The sequence below is a fragment of the Oncorhynchus mykiss genome, chromosome 7, assembly GCF_013265735.2.
Source record: "Oncorhynchus mykiss isolate Arlee chromosome 7, USDA_OmykA_1.1, whole genome shotgun sequence".
Lineage (NCBI taxonomy): Eukaryota > Metazoa > Chordata > Actinopteri > Salmoniformes > Salmonidae > Oncorhynchus > Oncorhynchus mykiss.
The window spans coordinates 16,078,298-16,097,980 of record NC_048571.1 but is presented as its reverse complement, the minus strand read 5'-3'; the positions used below and the strand labels follow the sequence as shown (position 1 = coordinate 16,097,980).

Here is a 19,683-nt window from a genome sequence, read left to right as displayed (position 1 = left end):
GCTACAAGTGTTCATAACAGCTTATTGGCAGTCAGCAAGCAGCTCCCTGCAACATTCAGGTAAGGGTCAAACATCATCGAGTCCTGGCCTGTCATATTCAACATGTCTCACTGCAGTCACCCTCCTCTCACACAGCACACGCGGAATCAAAGATGGTATACACACAGTTAAACTAGATTTTTATTCCAACAAACAAACTATTTGCGGCATTTAGAGTTTTGGAATGCCACCGGTAAATCAGTTGGTGCTAGTGACTCATGTGAGTACGCTTTTTAAGCTTCCTGACTGTCACACGGCCTCTCTCCTGTGTGAATACGCTGGTGTGTCTTTAAATTTCCTGACACACTGAACCTCTTCCCACACTGGGAACAGTGATATGGCTTTTCTCCTGTGTGAGTATGTTGGTGCACCTTTAAGTCTACTGATCGATGGAAACTCTTCCCACACTGAGAGCAGGGATACAGCCTCTCTCCTGTGTGAATACGCTGGTGTGTCTTTAAATTTCCTGACACACTGAACCTCTTCCCACACTGGGAACAGTGATATGGCTTTTCTCCTGTGTGAGTACGTTGGTGCACCTTTAAGTCTGATCGATGGAAACTCTTCCCACACTGAGAGCAGGGATACGGCCTCTCTCCTGTGTGAATACGCTGGTGTGTCTTTAAATTTCCTGACACACTGAACCTCTTCCCACACTGGGAACAGTGGTATGGCCTTTCTCCTGTGTGAGTACGTTGGTGCACCTTTAAGTCTCCTGATCGATGGAAACTCTTCCCACACTGAGAGCAGTGGTGAGGTCTTGGCTTCCCTGTGTCTTGGTGTTTCTGGGTGAGGAGTGTGATTGGGGTGCGATCTGGAGTTGTTGAACACCGCTGAGAGCCACTGGGTGGTGCTAGTGTCTCTGATCTAATCCCTCCACTCCTCGGCAGCCTGACGTACTCTTCCCTGTGGCATCTCTTTGCGTGCTTGTAGAGGTAGATCTGAGCCGTGAAGGAGAACGGACAACCAGAGCAGGAAAAGATCTGAGACTGGGACGACTCATTCACACCTGAAAGGAAAGGAGGGAAGGGAGGAGAGAAACGGAAGGGGTGTTCAGAGAGGTCAAAGAGAATAGCAAGCTGGATAGAGAAGCAAATACTGAAAGAAAAAGTCTAATATCATTATATTCCACTTCACTTGAATATAGAGATGGAAAGAGGGGGAATTAAACCGGTAGTTCTAAAGCAGTGGTAGTCTAATATTTCTGGGGGAGACACGTGAAAACACTCACTGGGTGAGCCACCGTAGCCTTCCCAAATTGATTCATATTCATGCTATTTGAAATACTATTAACAAGGAACATGAAGCTATTTGATTCACAATGTTTGGACACTTGGGGGAATCATCTCAATAATTGCACAAAATATGTCAAATCAGATAATGCCAAATTTCAGTCTGAAGGAAGCAGTGGAAGGTACTTAAGTAAAAATACTTTAAAGTACTACTTAAGTAGTTTTGGGGGGTATCTGTACTTTATTTTCCTACTTATATTGTTGACAACTTTTACTTCACTACATTCCTAATGAAAATAATGTACGTTTTACTCCTTATAATTTCCCCTGACACCCAAAAGTACTAGTTACATTTTAAATGCTTAGAAGGACAGGAAAATTGTCTAATTCACACACTTATCAAGAGAACGTCCCTGGTCATCCCTAATAGCTCTGATCTAGCAGACTCACTAAACACACAACACACTTAGTTTGTAAATGATGTTTGAGTGTTGAAGTGTGCCCCTGGCTCTCCATAAAAACATTTCAAAAACAAGGATATCCTGCAGTCTGGTTTGCTTAATATAAAGACTTTTAAATGATTTATACTTTTACTTTACATACTTAAGTATATTTTAGCAATTACATTTACGGTTGATACTTATGTATATTTAAAACCAAATACTTTTTGACTTTTACTCAAGTAGTAATTTACTGGGTGACTTTCACTTTTACTTTAGTCATTTTTTACTTTTACTCAAGTATGACAATTGGGTACTTTTTCCACAGCTGGAAGGAAGTATGTTTTGGGGTGATTGAAATGCATCAAAGGTATTGGAAAGTTCAGGAAAACATTAGGGTTGATCATTAAGCAATCTGTGGAGAACCCATTTATTTCCACTAGTCAATCTGTGCAGATACGTTCACATCACTCCACCTTCTTACAAGGCCTGCACAGCCTGTGTGTGCCATAGATGGAAACAGACGATACGTGTTGCTGAGAATCTTAGCTTTCAGGCATGGGGTCATAGTTGCTAATAGCGGCAACCATTAAAAAGCAAGAGACAAATTTGTAGGAAGAAAACTACGTTACCTCTGTTTGACCCAGCCACTATAGCGGATATAGAAGATTACTCACGTAACCACAGTTCTATGAAGTAAGCTGTGCATTCAGCTGACTGAGGGAAATACATTCATTACTGCACAATGACTGCCTGTTCTAGAGGGAAGAGGAAAGGGAATAGGGAGAGAACAATGACTGCCTGTTCTAGAGGGAAGAGGAAAGGGAATAGGGAGAGAACAATGACTGCCTGTTCTAGAGGGAAGAGGAAAGGGAATAGGGAGAGAGAAAGCCCAAAAGTACCTCTAGCGGAGCTCTTTCTGTCCCAGAGGAAGTCGAAGATGATGCCCAGGTCTCTGGCGTACTCCTCTCCGTACCAAACCAACAGCTCCTCTCCAACAGCTATAGGCTTACAGCAGCGGTACAGAATCCCTCCTCTGTACTGGAAAGCCACCAGATTCTGCTCTTCCTCATTACGGGCACAGTTCACATACCTGACAGAGAGAGGAGGAGTCGTAAGAGAGAGGGAAGGTGTTTTATTAGGATCCCCATTAACTGTTGCAAAAGCAGCAGCTACTCTTCCTGGGGTCCACACAAAACATGATACAGAACATTAATAGACAACAGCTCAAGGACAGAACTACATACATACATTTTTTAAAGTGGGAGACAATAAGAATTAAATCAATTCAGGCCAACTCAACATCATCAAACCAGATGAAAACACAGGAGGATAGAAAGATGGAGAGAGAGAGAGAGAGAGGGGTGGATGGAGAGAGAGAGAGAGAGAGGGGTGGATGGAGAGAGAGAGAGAGAGAGGGGTGGATGGAGAGAGAGAGAGAGAGAGGGGTGGATGGAGAGAGAGAGAGAGAGAGGGGTGGATGGAGAGAGAGAGAGAGAGAGAGGGGTGGATGGAGAGAGAGAGAGAGAGAGAGGGGTGGATGGAGAGAGAGAGAGAGAGAGAGGGGTGGATGGAGAGAGAGAGAGAGAGAGAGGGGTGGATGGAGAGAGAGAGAGAGAGAGAGGGGTGGATGGAGAGAGAGAGAGAGAGAGGGGTGGATGGAGAGAGAGAGGTGGATGGAGAGAGAGAGAGAGAGAGGGGTGGATGGAGAGAGAGAGGTGGATGGAGAGAGAGAGAGAGAGAGGGGTGGATGGAGAGAGAGAGAGAGAGAGAGGGGTGGATGGAGAGAGAGAGAGAGAGAGAGAGGGGTGGATGGAGAGAGAGAGAGAGAGAGAGAGGGGTGGATGGAGAGAGAGAGAGAGAGAGAGAGGGGTGGATGGAGAGAGAGAGAGAGAGAGAGGGGTGGATGGAGAGAGAGAGAGAGAGAGAGAGGGGTGGATGGAGAGAGAGAGAGAGAGAGGGGTGGATGGAGAGAGAGAGAGAGAGAGAGAGGGGTGGATGGAGAGAGAGAGAGGTGGATGGAGAGAGAGAGAGAGGTGGATGGAGAGAGAGAGAGAGAGGGGTGGATGGAGAGAGAGAGAGAGGGGTGGATGGAGAGAGAGAGAGAGGGGTGGATGGAGAGAGAGAGAGGGGTGGATGGAGAGAGAGAGAGAGGGGTGGATGGAGAGAGAGAGAGGGGTGGATGGAGAGAGAGAGAGAGAGAGGGGTGGATGGAGAGAGAGAGAGAGAGAGGGGTGGATGGAGAGAGAGAGAGAGAGAGGGGTGGATGGAGAGAGAGAGAGAGGGGTGGATGGAGAGAGAGAGAGGGGTGGATAGAGAGAGAGAGAGAGAGAGGTGGATGGAGAGAGAGAGAGAGAGAGGGGTGGATGGAGAGAGAGAGAGAGAGAGGGGTGGATGGAGAGAGAGAGAGAGAGAGAGAGGGGTGGATGGAGAGAGAGAGAGAGAGAGAGGGGTGGATGGAGAGAGAGAGAGAGAGAGAGGGGTGGATGGAGAGAGAGAGAGAGAGGGGTGGATGGAGAGAGAGAGAGAGAGGGGTGGATGGAGAGAGAGAGAGAGAGGGGTGGATGGAGAGAGAGAGAGAGAGGGGTGGATGGAGAGAGAGAGAGAGAGGGGTGGATGGAGAGAGAGAGAGAGAGGGGTGGATGGAGAGAGAGAGAGAGAGGGGTGGATGGAGAGAGAGAGAGAGAGGGGTGGATGGAGAGAGAGAGAGAGAGGGGTGGATGGAGAGAGAGAGAGAGGGGTGGATGGAGAGAGAGAGAGAGAGAGAGAGGGGTGGATGGAGAGAGAGAGAGAGAGAGAGAGAGGGGTGGATGGAGAGAGAGAGAGGTGGATGGAGAGAGAGAGAGAGAGGGGTGGATGGAGAGAGAGAGAGAGGGGTGGATGGAGAGAGAGAGAGAGAGAGAGGGGTGGATGGAGAGAGAGAGAGAGAGAGGTGGATGGAGAGAGAGAGCGAGAGAGAGGGGTGGATGGAGAGAGAGAGAGAGGGGTGGATGGAGAGAGAGAGAGGGGTGGATGGAGAGAGAGAGAGAGAGAGGGGTGGATGGAGAGAGAGAGAGAGAGAGAGAGGGGTGGATGGAGAGAGAGAGAGAGAGAGAGAGAGGGGTGGATGGAGAGAGAGAGAGAGAGAGAGGGGTGGATGGAGAGAGAGAGAGAGAGAGAGGGGTGGATGGAGAGAGAGAGAGAGAGAGGGGTGGATGGAGAGAGAGAGATGGGTGGATGGAGAGAGAGAGATGGGTGGATGGAGAGAGAGATGGATGGAGAGAGAGATGGATGGAGAGAGAGAGCGAGGTGGATGGAGAGAGAGAATGGAGAGAGAGAGAGAGAGGGGTGGATGGAGAGAGGGAGAGAGGGGGGTGGATGGAGAGAGGGAGAGAGGGGGGTGGATGGAGAGAGAGAGAGAGAGGGGGGTGGATGGAGAGAGAGAGAGAGGGGGGTGGATGGAGAGAGAGAGGGGGGGTGGATGGAGAGAGAGAGGGGGGGTGGATGGAGAGAGAGAGAGAGAGGGGGATGGATGGAGAGAGAGAGAGAGAGAGAGATGGATGGAGAGAGAGAGAGATGGATGGAGAGAGAGAGAGGGGTGGATGGAGAGAGAGAGAGAGGTGGATGGAGAGAGAGAGAGAGAGAGGGGTGGAGAGAGAGAGAGAGAGGGGTGGATGGAGAGAGAGGGGTGGATAGAGAGAGAGAGAGGGGTGGATGGAGAGAGAGAGAGGTGGATGGAGAGAGAGAGAGAGAGGTGGATGGAGAGAGAGAGAGAGAGGTGGATGGAGAGAGAGAGAGAGGGGTGGATGGAGAGAGAGAGAGAGAGAGAGGGGTGGATGGAGAGAGAGAGGGGTGGATGGAGAGAGAGAGAGAGGGGTGGATGGAGAGAGAGAGAGAGGGGTGGATGGAGAGAGAGAGAGAGGGGTGGATGGAGAGAGAGAGAGAGGGGTGGATGGAGAGAGAGAGAGAGGGGTGGATGGAGAGAGAGAGAGAGGGGTGGATGGAGAGAGAGAGGGGTGGATGGAGAGAGAGAGGGGTGGATGGAGAGAGAGAGAGAGGGGTGGATGGGGAGAGAGAGAGAGAGAGAGGGGTGGATGGAGAGAGAGAGAGAGAGAGAGGGGTGGATGAGAGAGAGAGAGGGGTGGATGAGAGAGAGAGAGAGAGAGAGAGATGGGTGGATGGAGAGAGAGATGGATGGAGAGAGAGAGAGAGAGATGGGTGGATGGAGAGAGAGATGGATGGAGAGAGAGAGAGAGCGAGGTGGATGGAGAGAGAGAGCGAGGTGGATGGAGAGAGAGAGAGCGAGGTGGATGGAGAGAGAGAGAGCGAGGTGGATGGAGAGAGAGAGAGCGAGGTGGATGGAGAGAGAGAGAGCGAGGTGGATGGAGAGAGAGAGAGAGGTGGATGGAGAGAGAGAGAGAGGTGGATGGAGAGAGAGAGAGAGGTGGATGGAGAGAGAGAGAGAGGTGGATGGAGAAGGAGAGAGAGGTGGATGGAGAGAGAGAGAGAGGTGGATGGAGAGAGAGAGAGGTGGATGGAGAGAGAGAGAGAGGTGGATGGAGAGAGAGGTGGATGGAGAGAGAGAGAGGTGGACAGTTCCGGAGTTCCAAATTGAGCAGCTGCTGAAAAATGAGCTCCTGTATATATTGAGATTTAAATGGTTTTTTAGAGTGAAGTACATCGAAAAAATCAAAAGAAAACTGCAAGACTCAATAGAAGACAATACAAGCAACAAACCAAAAAGACAGGATTTTGAAAAAGTAACTATTTTTCATAAAATTATACAGTTATCTTAGCTAGCTGAATTGTTAGCTGAATTGTTTACATGTTGCTAAGCAGTTGCTAGGGACTCTCCTGGAAGAAGCTAGCTAGCTTACAAAGAATAACAAAAAAAATATCTAGTTAACAGAAGAAAGGAAGACAAAATAAGGACAAAATAAGGACAGAAGAGAAAGGAAAAGAAAAAAGGACAACAAAGTGAAACAGTCCTCTGAAGAAACAAGAGAGCATTATACAAGAAACAGCACTTCTATTGCAACATTGTAGCCAACATCACCAGCGTTGCTATGGAAATTGTTTACCCACCAGACATCCAAACAGAGAAAGCTAAGAAAAGTTTCAAAGGTTTGTTGATGGGACAGAACCATGAATGCCTGTTTGCAGATCTTACCAGTTACAAAACAAGAGCAAATTTAATTTTTAATACCAATCGAGGGAACATATGGAAAAAGGTTATTTGCAACCATTTCCCTTTCTCAAAAAAGAGGGGCATCAGCCAAGGATGTCAGATCAGCATTTTTGAAGAAGCTGACCAGAGCAACACATATCAAACAGTAAACTTATATAATAATGGAACTGTATTGATACAAGGCAATGATTCAAGCCTCCAGGCTTTTGAGAATAGGTTTGCTACCCTAAAAGAAGACGCTGACATCATCTCAGAAAATGAGGAAAAAGTCAAGGAGGGAGATGGAGAAAAGCAGACCCCAATGGTCTCTGTGACCCAGCAGGAAGCCCTCAACGTCCCTTTACCTACCTCACCTGCAGCAGACAGAGTCAAGGACATGACAATTTCAATAAGAACACCTGCTATGCAACGTTTCCACAACACCCTCTCTCTAGTCGAAGCAGAGGTCATAGAACTCAGAGAGAAGAAGCTTCAAGAGGAGGACACTGTCCAGAAACTCAAAGAAGAGATGAAACAGTTCAGGGAGGAGAGCAGAGCATCCATAGCTAAATTAGAAAGCAGAATGGACAAGCTGAGTCAGACAAATGATGACCTCAGAGACCATCTGAGCACAACTAGAAAGGAGCTCGAACAAAAAGAGAGGTACATTGACACCCTCAACCGGCAGAGAGTCATTGTGTCCTCTGCATCTAGAAAACATGTCCACCAGCTTGGTACAACACAAGCAGAACCTGAGACCAGCATGGCCTCCACTACACAGCCGGATGACACTGCACCAGCCTACCAGTCTGCTCCAGCCCAGGTCAACCTACCAGCCTCTCAGTCTGCTCCAGCCCAGGTCAACCTACCAGCCTCCCAGTCTGCTCCAGCCCAGGTCAGAATACCAGCCTCCCAGTCTGCTCCAGCCCAGGTTAACCTACCAGCCTCCCAGTCTGCTCCAGCCCAGGTCAACCTACCAGCCTCCCAGTCTGCTCCAGCCCAGGTCAGAATACCAGCCTCCCAGTCTGCTCCAGCCCAGGTTAACCTACCAGCCTCCCAGTCTGCTCCAGCCCAGGTCAGAATACCAGCCTCCCAGTCTGCTCCACCCAGACAATCACCCACAACTGCAATTCTAATTGATTCAAATGGGAAGTTCTTAGTCCAGGAAAGATTATTCCCTAGACACCAGGTGTATAAGTTCTGGTGTCCTACAACTGAGAGTGCAATGCAGCTACTCAGTCAGACCAGGATTGACACCCCTGACAACATCATCATCCACACTGGCACAAACGACCTTCATGCCAAAGGTGAAAATGTATCTGGGGCAGTGAGAAGAGTGGCAGAACGGGCACAGGCTATGTTCCCAACAACCAATATAGTTGTGTCCACCCTCCTACCAAGAAAAGACTTCCCAGAAAAGTTGATCGACAAAATAAATCAACAGATCACTGTGGACTGTGCCTCACTGCTCAACGTCAGAACGGCTCACCACCCCACTCTAACATGTCAACACTTATATGATAATATACATCTTGATCAGGACAGTATCAGAACCTTTGCCAAGGACCTAAAAGATGCAACACTTGGCAGGGACCCACACACCCATCACCCCAGCAACAAAGGTCCCACGCCCCACCTTCTGAAACAACAGTACCTCCACCATCCCGAGGAGAAAAGAGCCAGACATGGCTTATTACAGCACAGCTCTACTAGACCAGGCCCAACACAGCACAGCTCTACTAGACCAGGCCCAACACAGCACAGCTCTACTAGACCCGGCCCATCACAACACAGCTCTACTAGACCTGGCCCATCACAACAAAGCTCTACTAGACCTGGCCCATCACAACACAGCTCTACTAGACCTGGCCCATCACAACACAGCTCTACTAGACCTGGCCCATCACAACAAAGCTCTACTAGACCCGGCCCATCACAACACAGCTCTACTAGACCCGGCCCATCACAACACAGCTCTACTAGACCCGGCCCATCACAACGCAGCTCTACTAGACCCGGCCCATCACAACACAGCTCTACTAGACCTGTCCCATCACAACACAGCTCTACTAGACCCAGCCCATCACAACACAGCTCTGACCACTACTCCAGGGTCGGTCAGAACACTGCCCTTCAGGGAAGTAGACCACATGATGCAGTCCACACCATGTATCAATTAGATCGTCAGCCTACATATGCTGAGGTAACCTCTGGCAGAAGACCCCTAGAACAATCAGAGATAGGAGAGGTGCGCCAACTACTGCAACTAATATGCAGACTACTGAGCTAGACAGTCCCTTTAATTCACACACGGGCACGCGCGCGCACACACACACACACACAAACACACAGGGTTGCAGATTGCACATAACATAAGTACAATGCAATCTTATTCCATTCTTATTCATTTGTTTACAAATATTCCTAAATGTATTGACACCGGTATTATAATAATTATTATATGTAATGGTGTGTGTGTGTGTGTGTGTGTGTGTGCGTGTGTGTGTATGTATGTATGTATGTGTATGTGCATGTATATATATATATGTATGTGTATGTGTATATGTATGTATATATATATATATGTATGTATGTATGTGTGTGTGTGTGTATGTATGTGTGTGTGTGTGTGTGTATGTATGTATGTATGTATGTGTGTATATGTATGTGTATGTATATATGTGTATGTATGTGTATGTGTATGTATATATATATGTATATATATATATGTATGTGTATGTATATATGTATGTATATGTGTATGTATGTATGTATATATATATGTATATGTGTATATATGTGTGTATATATATATATATATACATATTTTATTTTTTTTGTTTTTTTCGATGTACTTTACTCAAACCAGTGAATATCACTTATTATAAATGAGATCATTAACTATCAGCTCTTGGAATATCCAGGGCCTATACTCTTCACATTTTGGTTATAAAACAACTAATCCAGAATTGATTAAAAACATCAAGGGACAGGACATCATAATCCTACTGGAAACATGGTGTCGTGGAGACATAGATACTCAGTGTCCCTCAGGCTATAGAGAAAGTTTACTACCATCAATCAAACATAAAAATGTTAAACGGGGCCGAGACTCAGGTGGAATCATCATTTGGCATAAGCAGGACTTAGCACTGAATGAAATGAAAAAAGGTACCACTCACATTTGGCTAAAACTTAACAAAGGTACAATCTATTGTGACAATGATGTATACATATGTGCAGCTTATGCTCCTCCTTCAGATTCATCATATTATGATGATCAGTTTTTTGACAATCTCCAGACAGAAATCATTACATTTCAGGCGCAGGGTAAAGTGCTTCTTTGTGGAGATTTCAATGCAAGAACAGGTTCTGAGCCTGACTACACTGATGCGGGAGGTAACCACCACATATTTGGACACCCCTCCTTGTACAGTAGCCCTATTATAAATAATAGAAACAGTCCTGACCAAATACTGAACAAAAATGGAAAAGAGTTAGTACATCTCTGTCGAGCCTTAGGCCTGTACATGCTTAATGGTAGAATCAGAGGGGACTCTTTAGGTCAGTTTACTTACTGCTCAGCTCTTGGGACAAGTGTAGTCGATTATGCCATCACTGACATTGACCCCTCCTCCATTAGTGCATTCACTGTCAGACCACAGACACCATTGTCAGATCACAGTCAGATCAACGTGTTTCTGAAGAAATTAACCGGCAATATTCATTCAAAAAAACAGCCCAATAAACTTTACAACATAAACCAATCGTTCAGATGGGCTCCAAACAGTGCAGAGGCATTCATTGAAACATTGAACTCAAATGAAATGATGAACTCTATACAGTTTTTCAATAACTCACAGTCCCAAAACAATAAAGATGGTGTCAATTCAGCTACCCAAAACATCAACTGCATATTCCAAAAAGCAGCATCGAAAGCAAATTTGAGAAAACCAAAGCAATGCAACATCAGAAGCAAAAATCAAAATGTTACTGACAAATGGTTTGATAATGAATGTAAAACAATTAGAAAACACCTAAGACAAATGTCAAACAAAAAACATAAGCAGCAAAACAACCCAGAGCTACGATATGAATACTTTGAAACTCTGAAACAGTATAAACAAACACTGAAATGCAAGAAATTGAATTATACCAACAAGACACTTGATGAAATTGAAAACGCAATTGACCAAAATCAGTTCTGGGACATGTGGAACAATTTAAGCACATCAAAGCCACAAGAATTAGCCATACAAGATGTAGGAATTTGGAAAACTTACTTTGATAATCTATACAAAAACATCCCACAAAAAGACTTAAACCAGAACCAATTAGAAATTAAAGAAAAATTGAACATCCTTGAATCAGTCATTAAAAACAACCAAAATCCATTAGATTACCCAATAACCCAACAAGAACTAAATGAAAAGCTAAAATCTATTAAATCAAAAAAGGCTTGTGGTGTAGACAACATCAGAAATGAAATGCTGAAAAACAGCACACCTGAGTTGCAAAATGCTGTGCTTAAATTGTTCAACATGGTTTTAACTTCTGGCTGCTTCCCTGATGTCTGGAACCAGGGGCTCATCTCCCCTATCCACAAAAGTGGAGACAAATCAGACCCCAATAATTACAGGGGAATTTGCGTCAACAGTAACTTGGGAAAGATTTTCTGTAGCATTTTGAATTCAAGAATTCAAACCTTTCTTCAAGAAAAAAATGTAATAAGTAAATGTCAAATTGGCTTTCTCCCTAACCATCGCACTACTGACCATATATACACCTTACACACACTAATTAATAAACACGTCCACCAAAAAAAAGAGGGCAAAATCTTTGCTTGCTTTATTGACTTTAAAAAAGCATTTGATTCGATTTGGCACGAAGGGCTATTCTACAAAATTCTACAAAGTGGGCTTGGTGGTAAGGTGTATGACTTAATAAAATGTATGTACACAGAAAATAAGTGTGCAATAAAAATCAAAAACCAAAGAACAGAATTTTTTTCACAATGTCGAGGTGTGAGACAAGGCTGCAATTTGAGTCCAAATCTTTTCAACATTTATATCAATGAATTAGCAGACATGTTGGACCAATCTCCAGCCCCAGGACTCACACTATTTGACACAGAGGTGAAATACCTGCTATATGCTGATGACTTGGTACTTCTATCACCAACCAAAGAAGGTCTTCAACAAAACATTAATATTCTGGAGCAATATTGCCATAATTGGGCCCTGGCAGTAAATTTCCAAAAAACTAAAATCATGATTTTCCAAAAAAAAACCCAGATGTCAGAAACAAAAATGTAAATTCACCCTGAACAACACCTTAATTGAACACACAAAAAATTACACCTACCTTGGTCTGACCATATCTGCATCGGGAAACTTTAATATGGCAGTGAATGCACTCAAAGAAAAAGCCCGCAGAGCAATGTATGCAATAAAAATGAAATTATTCAAAATCAACATCCCAATTAGAATTTGGACTAAAATATTTGACAGTGTAATCCTACCAATAGCACTTTATGGAAGTGAGGTTTGGGGGCCACTCAATAAACTGGATTTTAAAATGTGGGACAAACATCCAATTGAAACCCTACATGCAGAATTCTGTCGGAAAATTCTACAAGTCCAGAGAAATACACCAACTAATGCATGTAGGGCAGAATTGGGCCGTTTTCCAGTAATAATGAAAATACAGAAAAGATCATTAAAATTTTGGCTACATCTAAATTCAAGTCCAAATTCGAGTCTGCAATTTAAAGCACTTCAAGCCCAAGAGCTGAGCCCAGAAACGAGCCCTCTCAGTCAGATGGTGTTGGACCTCACCAACCAAGCTGACACCAGCACTGCTTCAAAAGAAAGAATTCCAATAAACAAAATCATGAACCAATCAAAGGAATCATATTTACAATACTGGAAAAACGAAACAAAATCCCAAAGCCGACTAAATTGCTATCTGACCCTAAACAGAGAATATGAATTGGCTGATTATCTCTACTCTGTCAGAGATACGAAGCAGAGACAGATCCTTACCAAGTACAGGCTGAGTGACCACCGATTGGCAATAGAAACCGGCAGACATAAAAAGACATGGCTACCCAAAGAGGAGCGTGTATGTGGTCACTGCATGACAGGGGAGGTAGAGACAGAGATGCACTTTCTCCTTTACTGTGATAAATATTCCTCACAAAGAGATTCATTATTCACAGAAATGACTACATATATTCCAAATTTTTACAAATTGAACCCAGAGGAAAAACTAAGAATACTCATGGGCGAAGGAGCAATGGCTCCTCTTGCAGCCAAATATGTATTTTCCTGCCATAGCCTGAGGGACACTGAATAATAACATCTGCATAGTAAACAGTAACTTACTTATTATTACTATTATTGATATTACTATAATTATTAATGTTTACTGTAGACTGTTACCATTTTATTGTATTTATTTTTGTATTATTATTTACTACCATTTTATATTATTATTTGCTATCATTTACAATTTTGTTACAATGTATATTGTATACATTGTTGCTTTGGCAATATTGACACAATGTTTTTCATGCCAATAAAGCAGCTTGAATTTGAATTTGAATTTGAGAGGTGGATGGAGAGAGAGAGAGAGAGAGAGAGGGGTGGATGGAGAGAGAGAGAGAGGGGTGGATGGAGAGAGAGAGAGGGGTGGATGGAGAGAGAGAGAGGGGTGGATGGAGAGAGAGAGAGGGGTGAATGGAGAGAGAGAGAGGGGTAGATGGAGAGAGAGAGAGAGGGGTGGATGGAGAGAGAGATGGATGGAGAGAGATGGATGGATGGAGAGAGAGGGGTGGATGGAGAGAGAGAGAGGGGTGGATGGAGAGAGAGAGAGGGGTGGATGGAGAGAGAGAGAGAGAGAGGTGGATGGAGAGAGAGATGGATGGAGAGAGAGATGGATGGAGAGAGAGAGAGAGGGGTGGATGGAGAGAGAGAGAGGGGTGGATGGAGAGAGAGAGAGAGGGGTGGATGGAGAGAGAGATGGATGGAGAGAGAGATGGATGGAGAGAGAGATGGATGGAGAGAGAGGGGTGGATGGAGAGATGGATGGAGAGAGAGGGGTGGGTGGAGAGAGAGAGAGAGGGGTGGATGGAGAGAGAGAGAGAGAGAGGGGGGTGGATGGAGAGAGAGAGAGAGAGAGGGGGGTGGATGGAGAGAGAGAGAGAGAGGGGGGTGGATGGAGAGAGAGAGAGAGAGAGGGGGGTGGATGGAGAGAGAGAGAGAGAGGGATGGAGAGAGAGAGAGAGAGGGATGGAGAGAGAGAGAGAGAGGGATGGAGAGAGAGAGAGAGAGGGATGGAGAGAGAGAGAGAGAGGGATGGAGAGAGAGAGAGAGAGGGATGGAGAGAGAGAGATGGATGGAGAGAGAGAGATGGATGGAGAGAGAGAGATGGATGGAGAGAGAGAGATGGATGGAGAGAGAGAGATGGATGGAGAGAGAGAGATGGATGGAGAGAGAGAGATGGATGGAGAGAGAGATGGATGGAGAGAGAGATGGATGGAGAGAGAGAGAGATGGATGGAGAGAGAGAGAGAGATGGATGGAGAGAGAGAGAGAGATGGATGGAGAGAGAGAGAGATAGATGGAGAGAGAGATAGATGGAGAGAGAGATAGATGGAGAGAGAGAGAGAGAGAGAGAGAGAGGAGAGAGAGAGAGAGGAGAGAGAGAGATGGAGAGAGAGATGGATGAGAGAGAGAGAGATGGATGGAGAGAGAGATGGATGGAGAGAGAGAGATGGATGGAGAGAGAGAGAGAGAGAGAGAGAGGGGTGGATGGAGAGAGAGAGAGAGGGGTGGATGGAGAGAGAGATGGATGGAGAGAGAGATGGATGGAGAGAGAGAGATGGATGGAGAGAGAGAGAGATGGATGGAGAGAGAGGGGTGGATGGAGAGAGAGAGAGAGAGGGGTGGATGGAGAGAGAGAGAGGGGGGTGGATGGAGAGAGAGAGAGAGAGAGGGGGGTGGATGGAGAGAGAGAGATGGATGGAGAGAGAGAGATGGATGGAGAGAGAGAGATGGATGGAGAGAGAGAGATGGATGGAGAGAGAGAGATGGATGGAGAGAGAGAGATGGATGGAGAGAGAGAGATGGATGGAGAGAGAGAGATGGATGGAGAGAGATGGATGGAGAGAGATGGATGGAGAGAGATGGATGAGAGAGATGGATGGAGAGAGAGAGAGAGAGAGATGGAGAGAGAGAGAGAGAGAGAGGAGAGAGAGAGAGAGGAGAGAGAGAGATGGAGAGAGAGATGGATGAGAGAGAGAGAGATGGATGGAGAGAGAGAGAGATGGATGGAGAGAGAGAGAGATGGATGGAGAGAGAGAGAGATGGATGGAGAGAGAGAGAGATGGATGGAGAGAGAGAGAGATGGATGGAGAGAGAAAGAGATCGATGGAGAGAGAGAGATAGAGAGAGATAGATGAGAGAGATATATAGATGGAGAGAGAGAGAGAGGGATAGATGGAGAGAGAGAGAGAGAGGGGGATGGATGGAGAGAGAGAGGGGGATGGATGGAGAGAGAGAGATGGATGGAGAGAGAGATGGATGGAGAGAGAGAGAGATGGATGGAGAGAGAGAGAGATGGATGGAGAGAGAGATGGAGAGAGAGAGAGAGAGATGGAGAGAGAGAGAGATGGAGAGAGAAGAGAGAGAGAGAGAGATGGAGAGAGAGATGGATGAGAGATGGAGAGATGGATGAGAGAGAGAGAGATGGATGAGAGAGAGAGAGATGGATGGAGAGAGAGAGAGATGGATGGAGAGAGAGAGATGGATGGAGAGAGAGAGATGGATGGAGAGAGAGAGATGGATGGAGAGAGAGAGATGGATGGAGAGAGAGAGATGGATGGAGAGAGAGAGATGGATGGAGAGAGAGAGATGGATGGAGAGAGAGATGGATGGAGAGAGAGAGATGGATGGAGAGAGAAAGAGATGGATGGAGAGAGAAAGAGATGGATGGAGAGAGGGATAGATAGAGAGATGGATAGATAGAGAGATAGATGGAGAGAGAGAGAGGGATAGATGGAGAGAGAGAGAGGGATAGATGGAGAGAGAGAGAGGGATAGATGGAGAGAGAGAGAGGGATAGATGGAGAGAGAGAGAGGGATAGATGGAGAGAGAGAGAGAGAGGGATAGATGGAGAGAGAGAGAGAGAGGGATAGATGGAGAGAGAGAGAGAGGGATAGATGGAGAGAGAGAGAGAGAGGGATAGATGGAGAGAGAGAGAGAGGGATAGATGGAGAGAGAGAGAGAGGGATAGATGGAGAGAGAGAGAGAGGGATAGATGGAGAGAGAGAGAGAGGGATAGATGGAGAGAGAGAGATAGATGGAGAGAGAGAGAGAGGGATAGATAGCTGGAGAAAAGACACACCTCATCCAGTTGGAGTGAGTCTCTCTCTTGGCATCAATGTACTCGTCACTCTGCTTGCTTTTGTAGATCTGAGGACCAATTGCATCTCAGCAGTTATCTCACTCAGCCAATCAGAACTTGGTGTTACACTTTAATCAGACAGACAGACACACACGCTCCTCTCACCACCCAGGAGTATCCACTCTCCATGGCCAGCTCCGTGTCTGTGAGTTCTCCTTCATACGGTCCGTAGTGCGTCCCTTGGGTCACACTGTGTCCGTAGTTGAAGACCCCCAGCCCAGCTCCAGGGATGGCTGATGTCCTGACCTCCAGGCCGGGCGGCAGGGTGAGTCTGGCCCTGTCTGGGGCCCCCAGGGGGGCAGGGGTGTCTTGGATGAAGAGGGGGGGACCGTGGAGCTCACACTCCTCAATGAAGAAAGACTTGCACTCCTCACAGACTGAAAGAGAGATGAGAAACAGCAGATTCTCTACACAATATACAAACTATCATAAACAAGACATTAGAGGCAATTTAACCAAATAACAAAAATACTGTATCTATAAAGACCTTAAAAACAGGTTCATGACGGTTTCACATAGAGATACACTGTATTTAGATGGAGACTCACAGAAGTAATCTTCCTCTCTCAGCTCCTCTTCCTCAGTATAGCCGACTCTGACTCTGCTGCAGAGGTTCACCTGCTTTAGCCACGCCCTCTTCCTCTGCTCTGACACACACACTGGGTCCTGTAAGGAGGAGAGGAGGAAATGGTTCCACAGAGTAGCAACAGTGGTGTGGCTCACACCTGAGTAGAGTTATTACTCAGAGACATGTATTACTACTGACTACTAAATACTTGCGAGGATATGTTCATGGAATTAATCAACATGAATAAAATAGCCTCTCTCCTTCGCTCTCGCTCTCCCTCCTCACTCACCCTGTGAGAGCTGCTGGGTGTGCTCTCTCCTTCACTCCCGCTCTCCTCCTGTCCCCCACTCGTCCACTCTGATTCCATCCCTCCTTTGCTTGCTCTCTCCTTTTCTCCGTCTCTCTCTTCGTTCAGCAGCTCCTGTTTCTCCTCTTCTCTCGCTCTCTCCTTTTCTCTGTCTCTCTCTTCGTTCAGCAGCTCCTGTTTCTCCTCTTCTCTCGCTCTCTCCTTTTCTCTGTCTCTCTCTTCGTTCAGCAGCTCCTGTTTCTCCTCTTCTCTCGCTCTTTCCTTCTCTTTCTTCCGCTCCGTCTCGTCCCTACTCTCTCTCGCCTCTAATTCTCTCTCGCCAGTCAGCTCATCCAGGTGAGGTTGTCTTGAAGGTTCTCTTCCCATTTTGTGACTGCACCAGTCAGTCCACATCCAGGTGTAAATACGTGTCACCACTGGTCCTCTGCTCAGCTGTGGTCTGGCTGGGGTCGAGGGGTCAGTCCTTGTGATTACCTGTGTAGCAGTGGACGTGGCTGAGGTCACCTCTGAGCTTGTCGAGGTTTTAGGTGTGGCTGTGGTGTCAGAACGTTTGGTTCTGGTTGGGGACGAGGTTAAGGTCTGTGAATCAGTAGGAGTTAAGGTCGCTGTGTTGAGGGTTTTGGTTGAGGCTGAGGTAGCAGGTGAAGTATTGGACCCTGTAGTCAATGATGTTTCAGTTGTTATGGACTGAGAGAGTTTAGAAGTGGTTTCTGTTGAAGATGTTCTGGACTGAGAGAGTTTAGAAGTGGTTTCTGTTGAAGGGGTTCTGGACTGAGGGGGTTTAGATGTGGAGGCTGTAGAAGGTGTTCTGAACTGAGGGGGTTTAGATGTGGAGGCTGTAGAAGGTGTTCTGGACTGAGGGGGTTTAGATGTGGAGGCTGTAGGTGTTCTGAACTGAGGGGGTTTAGATGTGGAGGCTGTAGAAGGTGTTCTGGACTGAGAGGGGTTAGATGTGGAGGCTGTAGAATGTGTTCTGGACTTATTCTCCCTCCTCCTTTGAGTTTTACCCTGGTATTTTCTCTCCAGGTGAGGGGTCCATTCTTCCTCCACTGTGTCACTAGGTCTTTGTGGGGGCGATCTACGCCCTCTCTCCTTCCCCTCCCGGCCATGCATCATAAATACAGGGACCAGCGGCTGCAGACCTGGGGTGTATTCAGAGGTGGCACAATCCGAACTTTCCACATAGAAATATAACGAATAGAGAGGTCACGATTCCCTGATCAACCTGACAGACAATTATATCTGTTCTACACAACACTTTTTCTATCTGAGGCTAATGTCCTGAAACAGGCCACTGAGGAACAACAGAGAGCATTATCCTTCATCAATGCCTCAGAGATATATAGTACCTATAGCCAACATGGCCAAGTGGTTCCTCTTCATGTTTCTGTAGCGCTTTTTCTCCCATTCCGCCAAACTGGTCCATTTGCTCTGGGAAAAATACACATTCATCTCCTCACAGTCATCCTAAGAGTTAGCACAATACAGGTGTGCACACAGACACAAATAGCATCGGCCTAGTTGACTTTTAATAAGCACCAAAACATCTGAGACGTAATAGATGCTAGAAAACACATTTGACATTGGTGCTACATGCTAAAGTTAGGCCTACTGTTTACTGTTGTCCATGTTGAACCTCACGTCATCACTAGAACTCCTCTCTCTGCTGGTGTAGCACGTGTTCGCCTTTCGGTCCTCCGCCAGTGTTGCCAATTTAGCGACGTTATCGCTATATTTAGCGAGTATTCAGACCCCTCTAGCGCACAGTTTCAAAAAAGAGACTAGCGACTTTTTCTGGTGTTATTGGAGACTTTTGGAGACTCTGACGTGAAGCACGTATCGTTCTTACTCTTCTCAATGAGCCGCGTGTTGCCAACTCATTTTCAGGGTAAGTTGCTAGAGGCAGGTTGACGACTTGCTAAAAGTTGCTAAATGACGTTGTCATGTCTTGCGTGATAACGTAAAACTGCGTCATTACGTTGGATACACAATAACGTTACTCAAATTGACTGGCCATCTCGGCAAAAAAATATGATTTGACATTTGTTCAGGTACAGACACCAACTCTTTTCTGTACATGTTTCATTGAAGCATGTTGATCGATGTTGTAAGTTCTGTTCAAGATCAAACATTCGTGACCAACTATATTCATTGGGTTTGGCTCGTCGAACCCTGACTGCTGCTGCAGTCAGCCAACAATTTGTCATTTGCTGAAATTGCTGCTGGCTGTGCACAAGCCGAGCGCCTGCTGCCGAAGTCCCTCACAATGCACTTTTGCAGCCAGGCACGTGTGTTGTGACTGAGTGTGTGACAGAGAAAATCGTTTTTGTTTAAATTTAGAGGGAAAATGCGTGCATTTTAGCGTTTGAGTCACCTTTCAAAAGTTGCTAAAAGTTCCAAATTATTATAATTTTTTGTTGCTAGGTGCTGTTTGAAAAAAAAGTTGCCAGGGTAGTCTGAAAAGTTGCTAAATCTAGCAACAAA

General features: G+C 46.1%; 1 protein-coding gene across 6 annotated transcripts; it reads right to left on the bottom strand.

Annotated features, from left to right (window-relative positions):
• Nucleotides 1–162: 162 nt before the first annotated feature.
• LOC110528868 (histone-lysine N-methyltransferase PRDM9-like) lies at nt 163–19,142 on the bottom strand. Of its 6 annotated transcripts, none has more exons than XM_036982750.1 (8): nt 18,549–19,142; nt 17,182–18,341; nt 16,873–16,990; nt 16,430–16,701; nt 16,265–16,332; nt 2,614–2,804; nt 466–1,048; nt 163–297 (listed from the first exon to the last, which is right to left on the bottom strand). In XM_036982750.1, the coding sequence occupies exons 1-8, from the start codon at nt 18,649–18,651 to the stop codon at nt 273–275; spliced, it is 2,520 nt and encodes an 839-aa protein (XP_036838645.1). In that variant the 5' UTR covers nt 18,652–19,142; the 3' UTR covers nt 163–272. The 6 variants fall into 6 exon arrangements, with proteins under 6 accessions (XP_036838645.1, XP_036838644.1, XP_036838641.1 ...); XM_036982749.1 differs by having other exon boundaries at nt 163–1,048; nt 17,182–18,012; nt 18,094–18,341; XM_036982746.1 differs by having other exon boundaries at nt 163–1,048; nt 18,549–18,630; nt 18,812–19,141.
• Between the last annotated feature and the right edge of the window lie 541 nt (nt 19,143–19,683).